The 10,604-nt window shown below is 39.9% G+C and overlaps 1 protein-coding gene across 10 annotated transcripts in view; it reads right to left on the reverse strand.

The window, feature by feature from the left end:
* LPP (LIM domain containing preferred translocation partner in lipoma) overlaps window positions 1-10,604 on the reverse strand; it is a 756,943-nt gene that overhangs the window by 158,319 nt on the left and 588,020 nt on the right. For all 10 annotated transcript variants that reach the window (XM_023736780.1, XM_023736775.1, XM_023736779.1 and 7 more), the window contains one exon: window positions 9,173-9,299. In XM_023736780.1, coding sequence (XP_023592548.1) covers window positions 9,173-9,299 — 127 coding nt within the window. The remainder of the gene's footprint in view (window positions 1-9,172; window positions 9,300-10,604) is intronic.

Genomic DNA, 10,604 nt, shown 5'->3' on the forward strand with positions numbered 1-10,604 from the left:
TCAGATTGTTCTAAGATCCAGGGTATGTCAACTGACCTCTCTTATGGTCTATGAACAGGCTAGGAGAGTGGAGCTAAGAGAGAGTGATGGGGCGGAAAGAGAACAGGATCTGGAGTCAGTAGGCCTGGGGCCCAAAGCAATTCTGCTCCTTACTGGTTCAATGACTTTTGGGGTGGTGGAGAGCCCTGAGGAGGGGGAAATCCCTCAATTACTCAGATCCATAGTTTCTCCATATGCTAAATGGCCAAATGGAAATATGCATGCTATGTGTTCTGCTGTCTAGCTCCAATGATATAAGAATTATAAAAGTGCTTTACAAAGTATAATATAAATGTTAGTTGAAATAAAGTACTGATAATCAGGAGATTTGTTGTTGTTTGTTGCCATAACGGATGTGTTGGTTCCAACTCATGGCAGCTCCGTGTATGACCAACGAATCGCTGCCTGGTCCTACTCCATCTTCAGGGTCGTTGGTAAGTTTGAGTTCATTGTTGAGAGCATTCTGTCATTCCATCTACTTGAGGGTTTCCCTTGCCTTCACTGGCCCTCCACTTTACCAGTCATGATGTCCCCCTCTGGTGATCAGTCTCACACCGACGGCGTGTCCAAAATAAGTGAGTTGATGTCTCAGACGATATTCTGTGATCCACAGAGTATTGACTAATTTTCAGAAGCAGATCACTAGGGCTTTCTTCTTAGTCTGTCTTAGTTTGGAAGCTCTGCTGAAACCTGTCCACTGTAGGTGAACCTGCTGGTATTTGAAACAGTGGTGGCATAGCTTCCAGCACCACAGTAACATGTAAGCCACCACAATGTGACAAACTGAGAGACAGGTGGTGGAATCAGGAGGTAGAACTAGAAACTGGATGCAAGAGGCTGATTGCCAGGTAAGTTTAGATGCCTAAAGTCACTCAATATCAGAGTTGGACAGTACTTGAAAATTCAAATCTAATCTTCTACCAGATGCTTGAATACCTACCACCATCTTCCCCACCAAATGGTAACTGAACTTTGGTCTATACTCTTCCAAGGAGTTTCTTCTGTCTGTCAGAAAAGTAATTTCATTATACTGAATGAAAATCTGCCAGCTTCCACTCACTTGCCTTTGTTGCTAACTTTGGACCAACAAAGATTAAGCCTAATCCCTTTTCCACATGGCAGTCCTCCAATATCAATCAGGACCCTAGGTATTCTCTTCTCCTTCACTTGTAAATCAAATTATGCTTTCCAGTTACCTAAGCATCTTAGTCAAAGTCTTCTGGACACGCTTACTACTATCACCCCATTGTTCTGGACACTCTGCTTCTATTCATGGACATTCATTGGACCCCCATTTTTATCTCAGTTGAGAAGATACATAGCCTCAAGACCGGTGAGTTTGTATTATCAATAATCACAGCAAATTTTCATTCACGGTTTCATTCTTTCAAAGCCCAACACATGCCAAGTCCCTAATGCCTCATGTCTTCTATCTCTGGAAGGAGTAAAGCTTAGTTGTACTAGAACAAACTCCTGGCTTTATGCAACAATTCTCAATATCTTCCACTAACAATGATACCCAGAGATGAACAGAAAATTCTCACAGATAAATTCTAAGTTCTGTGAAGAGAATTTACAGTGCTTCTTCAGAGAGCTCACTAAACAATTTTAAGATTCACTATCTTAATCTTTTTTTTTTTTTTTAAGGCGGCATAAGATAACACCACATAAACAACGTCAAGGTGATTACACTTCCATGCTTAAAAAATATGCTGGAAGATATTTTCGTCCCATCCTCAGATCCATTACAACTTTCATTTCCAGTGATACTCTATTCCAGTAGTGTTGTCTTCACTCAGAACACTATTATTTGAAGAGACTCATGTCATGGTGATGGTCATAGACGTACAGATGTGGAATATCTCACATACAAAAACATACTTCCTCTTTCAAAATGAATGAGAGAATCTTTGATTAAAATGTTCAGTAATGGTAGCTGGCATCATCCAGTTCTTCAGGTCTCATGGAAAAGGAAGCAGTTGGTCTTGGAGGCAAGTAGCCACACATTCCATTTCTTCCACCCATTCCTGACTCTCCTTTTTCTTCTGTTGCTCCAGGTGAAAAGGGACTAATTATTGTACCTTGGATGGCCACTTGCAAGTTTTCAAGACCTCAGGCACTACGCAACAAACTAGTAGATAGAACAGACACACTAAACAGGCTATTAGGCCAATTAACTAGGATGTCCCATGAAACTCTGACCCTAAACTTCCAAACCAAGAAACCAAAACCCATCACGTGTTTGGTGGTTGTACATAAGCAGCCTCTTCTTCCATGAGACCAGAAGAACTGGATGGTGCCCGGCTACCATTACCGAATGTTTTGATCAACGATTCTATAGAAAAACAGTGATCAAAAGGGATAAAATGCAGCACAGAATTTAAAATTCCCATGGAATCCAACTTTCCAGAGCCATGGAGGCTAGATGACCCCCTAAAACTACTGTCCTGAGATAATCTTTAAACCTTAAACCAAAAATATCCCCTGAAGTCCTCTTAAAACCAAATGACAGTTTAGCCTAATAGTAAAGAATGTCTGCCTTGAACACTGTGCTCTTTTAAGAACTATCTGTATGGGATCAAACTGACAACAGCAACTAGAAGGACTAGATAGGAAGTTTAAAGGGCAGTGAGCTTATGTTAATGGGGGAACAACAACTCGGGAAATGTGAGAATGGTTGCACAACTTGAAGAATGTAACCAAAGTCACTAAACTGTACATGTAGAATTTTTTGAACTGGTGTACGTTCTGCTGTACATATTCTCAACAACACAAAACAAAACAAACTATTAACAAAAATATGACAGCACACAATTTAGAGGCTCTGGGCACCAGCCAACAAGGAAAACTCTTGGAAAATTTCAAAGAGATGCTTTAAGGTTATCTAGAAATAAACTCAACTTTCCTTTACATTTTTCCCCTCCAAACTGTCTAAAAAGTAGAACCTTCAAAGCCAGTGACCAGTCCTGCAGAGTCCCCAATTTTCTAGCAATTATACCTTTCTCTCCATCCATTTAACAGCTAATTTAAAAATTCTCCCTCTATTTTAAGTTCTAAAACTTACCCTAAATTATAATAACTTACAGTTCATCACCTCTTGTTCCTTCTATGTGTCTATCAGTGGAGCTAAGAATCTCCTTTTTTACAAACATATTTTCCTAGTTGCCCAGGGAAACAGATTGTTCAAACAGGCAACTATGTGAACCAAGGTATGTTTCCTTATTGCATAGGATTTGAGCTGAAGATTCATTGCCTGGTTAACTCAATTAGACAAGAATTTTCTCCTACCTCCAATTTCTAAGTTTCCTCTCTGCCCCCACCAGGTAGTGTTGAGAAGTCCACTCAAGTAACACCATTGCAGAGGGAAAGGCACTTGGGGATGGCCAGGGAATCTGTTATAGGCAAAACTTAAGTCCAAGCAGCTGGAAAATGTTCTCAACCTAAGACATTTTATCTGCCCTTCAAAGATACGGACCTATCCAACTGCTGTATCATGGTCCACCCTCTGTAACATTTACTTAATACTGTAATGCAAAAGCCACAATTTTTGATGAAGATGGAAGAGGAAGGGCATGGGAACACTAAAATGGGCATCTTTTCAGAAGAAATCACTTTAAAAAAGATATCCATCTAAGATTCATTTAAGGGTTCTTGCTTGTAATGTTTTATCAAGGGTTAAAGGGTTAAAAGGTAGTTAACATGGTTAACAGGGAGGTATTAGGTGCGTTATCTTCCTGAAGTACGTAGCTGAGCCATGGCAAAAAGCCTATGCTTAGTGTCACATCAGTTACTTCAGGAATTAAATACACTGGAAATACATCATCAGTGACGTTAAAGTCTGGACTACAGACTTGCAGTCCTGGCACTGGTGGTCCTTCCATCTCTCAGATGAAGATCATGACTTCAGAAAGGAGAGGGTGACATGAGACGGGAACAGCTAACTATTGACAATCTGCAGAAACAGCATATGCCTTCCTGTATGTAATGTAATGAATCAGAACAGGCTTGAGTCTGGAAGAGTGAATCCAAATTCTGAAACTTACTAACTATATGACCTTGAGCAACTGATTGAGCCTCTCTGAATCAGTTTTCTCATCTGAAAAAGGAGACAAGATGTCATCTCCACATCTGCCAGGGAGACCATGGCTGTGAGTGGGCTTTGTAAACCTGTAGAACATTAGATAAATATCAGCTATCGTTAGCACTTTCACCCTGGTTATCATCTCAAGACACAGAAAGGGTATGTGTCTGGCAGAAAATAATGAAACTGATACTCAACAAGGGGAGATTTCAAAGACCGTAGGCATTAGAGGAGCCCTGGTGGCGCAGTGGCTAAAGCACTCGGCTGCTAACCAAAAGGTTGGAGGTTCGAACTTATCAGCCTCTCCATGGCAGAAAGATGTGGCAGTCTCTTTCTGTAAAGATTATGGCCTTGGAAACCCTATGGGGCAGTTCAACTCTGTCTCATAGGGACACTGAGTCTGAATTGACTCGATGGCAACGAGTTTGTTTGTTTTGGTACTGTAGTCATTAAAATGGTCGAGTTTATTAGGAGCAGGAAGGTGATTCTATTTCTCCCACCCAAAGAATCTTAAGGTAATTCATCTGTGACAGGCTTCAATACATTTCTGGAGAGTGGTGCCCTGGGCAGTTATAGCATCTCTAGCTGTTTTAAGCTGAAGTAATGCTGCCCTCCTACATGTGTATATATATGTATATGTATATACATATATGTACATGTATATAGATGTATACATTTCAAAGTAAGTTGTAGACATCATGATACTTCATCCTAAATACTTTGTCACGTCACTTAACTCCTCAAAACAAGAGCATATTCCTGCATAATCAGAATACCATTAACATATTCAATAAATTAACATTGTTATATTTCTATTATCTACTATATAGTTCATATTCACATTTCTCTAACTTTCCCCCCAAATCCTTTACAGTTTTTGTTGTTTTTTTTGGATTGAGAACCCAATCAAGGCTCGTGTCTAACATTTGAATGACATGTCACCTTAATCTCCTTTAATCTAGAATAGTCCCTCTAACTTTTCTTACACCATTGGCAATTTTGAAGAATATAGGTCAGTTGTCTTGAGGAATGTCCTGTCATCAGGAGTGGTCTAATTCCTCATGGTGGGACTCAGGTTAAACATTCTGACAAGCATATTACGTGAGCGATGTTGCGTAATTCCTACTACATCATCAGCTGGCACTTGATGGTTTGTCCCATTACTGGATAAAGATGGTGTTCACCAGACCTCTCCATCGTAAAGCTACCTTTTTCCCTTTGTAATTGATAAGCTGTGAGCTGTGAGTTGATCTTTCGATACCCTTCCTCAATACGTTCACACGCACCATAATTATAATTATTCCTTAACCATGAAGAAAAATTGCTACAAGTGGTAAGAGGCTCCCCACCAAAAAATTCATTCATGAATTATTCCACTTAAGTAAAAAAAAAAAAAAAAAAAAAAAAGGAGGAGGCATGGGATGAAAGCAATGTTACCGCAGGAGAACTTACTTTGTTGACACCATTTATCTACATTTAGTTCCTGCTCGCTCCCTGTGCAACTTGTAGTCCAGCAGGAGATCTTTGAAATAAAAACACTTAATTACCTTTAGCAACTCATCTAGTTTGAACGAAAACTCCTGCATTAAATAGGCAAAGTGATGAGGATGTGAGTAGAGTAGATGACAGGGTTGAGGTAGGGCTGGGGATGGCAGTAGAAACGACAGAAGTTCATTTAGGGTAGTGCTTATCAACACTATTTGTGGCCTAGAATGTACTTACGGTAAAATTCTGACACAGAGCAAGAGCGGACTCTTAACATCTCCCTTGTGTCAGACCCTCCTGATGCAAACACACTTCTGTGCAGCCTTCCTTCCCTCTCATCTTCAGGCAGACTTACGGGCCCAGTTTCTATGCTCATGTAGTGCCTCGGTCACACCCAACCCAGTAAAGGTATCTGTATAAAATCTCTAACCTGTTTGCCTCTTCCCTGTCCTTCTCTGGAAGCTGTGAGCTTCATGAGAACAGAGCCTCTGCATCTGGGTATCTCTAGCACCCAGCAGAGTCATAGGCAGAGAGCCGCTGTTCAGGAAATATTAAAGGGGTAGAGCAGTAAATGGCGGTTATGTTATTATTCCTTTGCATATTGCCTTTACCTAGCCAGTAAAAGATACAGCTGGAAATCACACCAAGGCATTCTGGCCCCTGAACCCACATTCTTAACCAACAGTTCCCATGGCATGTTATCTCAAGGTGCAATGAATGACTCATTACGGAAGGTAAAGTCCCTACCCATTGTTGTTGCTGTTAGTTGGTTCCAACTCATGGCGATATTACGTGTAACAGAATGAAACACTGCCTGGTTCTGTGTCATATTCATGATCGTTGGTATCTTTGAATCTATTATTGTGGCTATTGCATCAATCCACTTCATTGAGGGCTTCCCTTGTTTTCACTGATCCTCCACTTTACCAAACAGGATGTCCTTTTTTTTTTTTAGTGTTCCATTTCATTTTTGATGACTGCCAATTTTCCTTGATTCATACTTTGGACATTCCACACTCATTTTGAGTCATGCCACACAAGGAAATGAAGATCCCAAAGGCTTTACTCCACCTTCATCAGTAAGGTCCACTCTACTTTCAGAAGGTATCTCTTCCCCAGTCATATTTTGAGTGCCTTTCAACCTGGGGGGCTCATTTTCCAGCACTATGTTGGACAATATTCTGTTGTTATATTTTTGTTATCTATATGTTGGGTTTTCACTGGCTCACTTTCAGAACTAGATCACCAGACTTTTCTTCCAATCTGTCTTAGTCTGGAAGATCTGCTGAAACCTGTCCACCATGGGTGACCCTGCTGGTATGTGAAATATTGTTGGCATATCTTCTGGCCTCATAGTAACATACAGGCCACCAGACTACGACAAACTGACATATGGGCGGTGGCCCTAGCCCTTAGCCAGGCATTAAAAGACTTCTCTAGATTGGGTCCACCTACTTCTCCAATTTTATCTCCCAATATTTGCTACTTCCAATATGGGCACTCCAATCCAACTGGTTTATTTGGTGTTATGTCAAAATTATACCCATCACAAATGACCCCACTTTCCTACTATCTTCCCACTTCTAAATTCCAATTAGCATAATTTAAAAGCCTTACTCAAAGTCTAACTACTCCATAAACAGTTTTTCCTCCTTGCCTCTCTTTTTCTGAATTCTCAAAGAACATTAGCTGAACTTCTATTAAGTCACTTGTAACTTTTTATCTTGTGTTATGATAAAACACCATAGCCCCATACATATATTACACTATAACCACCTTTAAAGGTAAGCCCATGTCAGCCTATCTCAGTATTTCTCTAAAATGCCTAGTAAGATAGACTGCACATAATAGGCAGTTGGTGGTTTTCTGGACTAAGTAAATTTTCCTTGAGTAATTAAGGCTTCAACGCATATTTTGCTTATTCTGTCTGGTTAGAAGAGAACGCTCATCCCTTATTTTTCACTTATCCAAAGCTGATCTCCTCCATAAAACAATTCCAAAAGATCTAGGCTGGTTAGTTCTCCTTATCTTCTATAGCATGGTGTTTAAATGTCTAGAGCAAGAGCCTGGATTCTAATCCTAGTCCTGCAACTTATTAGCTGTTGATGTGGAGCCAATTACTTAACATTCTTGTGACTCAATTTCCTAACCTGGAAACAACAATAGCATCTGCTTCACAGGGTTATGTTTTCCTGTAAATGAGTTAATTCATGTAAAGCACATAAACTAGTGATTGTCATATGATAAGCACTCAATAAAAGTTAGCTATTATTCCAGATTCTCTCTCGTGGTTAGTAATATTCATTTGGCAATGATTTTATACTGATTGGTGACATCCGTTTTATTGTTGCCAGGAACTTAAATCAGGTATTGTTAATAAGTTTTTATACATGCTTATCTTGTTTTCTTAAATAAACTGTAAGCCCAAAAGAGCAAGGGAGAACTTTGATTATTGATCATATTATACATGGCAAGAACTAGGCTAAGTGCTTCGTATAAATATTTCATTCAATACTCAAAATAACAGTGTAAGTTAGCTATTATTTACATATTATAGATAAAACAAAACAAAAATGAAGGTTTAGAGAGGGTAATTCATCCCAGTTTTCTAAGCTAGCAAATAGTAGAGTTAGAATAGTCCTTGAAGACAAAGATACTATTTAATTTATATCTGTTTTTCAGAGTGCTCAATATATATCCATTACACAATTCGATTCAATTTTCTTTATTGCTACGCAGCTTGTTGCTACAACATTTGAAGCATACATACTTGGTATGTTAGCTTTTCATTTTGAAATGCTCCTTAATACTGAGACTTTAGTTCTCACTTCTAATATGATTTTTTTTTTAAGGTTTATCTCAGACTCCAATATAAAACCAGCCTAATGGCAAGAGCATGATACACTTTTAGTGTGTATATTTTCTATGTTGTGTCCATAGCAGCTCACAAATGGCAGACAATTTATAATTTGTGCTACACGACCGGGCAGTGTTTCGCTCTGCTGTACACAGGGTCGTTATGAGTCGGAACAGAATCCACGGCCCCTAACAACACCAACAATGGACTGAATGGATTAGTGGTTCGTAATTGTTCACTGGTTTGGTGAAGGGACAAGTTAAAATAAAACAAAACAAAAACTACCTATGTAACATCTTGTTACTCGGACGGGTAAAGGCTTGTGAATGTGGAGCTTCACCAACGCCCAATTCTGCATCTTGTGCGTGGATCTTTCGGACAGTGAGAAACTTGAGTGCACAAAGAAACCCTATTTCTGCCTAATGGGAAGCTAATTAATGGCCAAAAAAATTAATAATTTAAATATCAAATTTTTCCCGCAAGAAACTCCAATTACCATTGAGGTTTTTATGTAAGCTAAGCAGGTATCACATTCAAGATAATCTCAGAAAGCAAGTCCCACAATTGCTCAGTTGGGGGCGTATGCATACCAACTCCCATGCATCCGGACTCAAATACTTTACCAGTGGGGCTGATAATACTCTAAATTACTATGTAAGGAAATCAGAACAGGACATTGGATTCAGCAGTCAGCTCTAGACCCCACTCACCAAAGTATTCATCGGCAGGTGGATTTTCCATGTCATACAGCATCTTCTTGGTCAGGTGCTCGAGCTCATCTTCCGGACGGAATGAGGAGGGGGCAGCTGGAGGCCCCATCGACCCTGGGTGTCCACCCTGAAAAGCAAAACATCATGGTCTTTTAAATCCAACCTAGACATCAACAAAAGCAATTTGCCTGAAGAAGTCACGTTTTGCACTACAGAGGGAAAAAGCACTGGAGTGGACCATTAGGAGACCCAGGTTTTAGAAAATTTTATTACTTATTCAGTGTCTGACCTTAGACACATCACTTTATTCACCTGCCGTATGTAGAGGAGCCATCTAACAGGCTTTAGAAATCCATGTTTACAACAGGAGGAATCTCCTCTTCTGGAGGGGCTGTCAGGTAGCAAGCACTGTAATTATAAAGTCAAATTATTCAGGGTTCCTGTCTTCAACAACTCACAGTGTAGGAAGAAACAGACATGAAAATAGATCATTACAAGAAAATGTAAGCACTAAAACACAGGTATGAATCCAGTGCCCTGAGATAGGAGAAGGCTGCCAGAAACGAGATAACATCTTAGTTTGATCTTGAAGGATAACTGGGATCTCACCAGATACTTAAAAAGAAAAAAGAAAGGACAAAAGAAAGAAAGATGGAAGGAAGGAAGAAGGACCTTTCAAGGACAGTACATATAAAAGAACGTGTTTTTCAACAACAATGGTGAGAAACAGAGAAGGAGCAGAGTTAGGAGTCTCCGGGTGGCGCAAACACTTAAGCACTGAAAGGTTGGTAGTTCAAACCCACCGAGAAGTGTCTTGGAAGAAATGCCTGCGATATGCTTTAGAAAGATCACAGCCTTGAAAACCCCATGGAGTAGTTCTTCTCTACACACATGGGGTCGCCATGAATTGGAATCGACTCAATGGCAATGGGTTTTAGAGCTAAGATGAGGCTAGAGAGGTAGGCTGAAGTCAATGCCAGGATATTGTTTTTTAGGCAACAGAGAATTATTAGTGGATTTTAAGAGTATGGCTGACTTTATTAAGGTCATGCTTCTGAACTATGCAAATCTGCAAACATCTTCAGACACCAAGGCCAATGATACCTTAAAAATTGCAACCAGACATCATTTCTGAGCAATTTAAAGGCTAGTATGCGTAAAAAGGATTCTAATACTGTGGTGGAGACAGGTCACCGTTCTCTCTTCTTCCTGGGCATACAGCTAGACTGTATTTCCCACCCTCCCTTGCTGTTACACATTGCCATGTGAGGCATAAGACGGAAGGAGCCCGGGACCTGAGTTACCACGTGAAGGAGAGCTATCCACTGCCTCAAACTCTTAAAGGAGGAATACAGAAAGAAATATGCTCAAAGGCTAATGGTTGAAAGTGATGGGTAAGTGGGTGGTTTATATTTTTTCTATTTATATGTTT

The sequence above is a fragment of the Trichechus manatus genome, unplaced genomic scaffold, assembly GCF_000243295.1.
Source record: "Trichechus manatus latirostris isolate Lorelei unplaced genomic scaffold, TriManLat1.0 scaffold00092, whole genome shotgun sequence".
In the NCBI taxonomy this organism is placed as follows: Eukaryota; Metazoa; Chordata; class Mammalia; order Sirenia; family Trichechidae; genus Trichechus; species Trichechus manatus.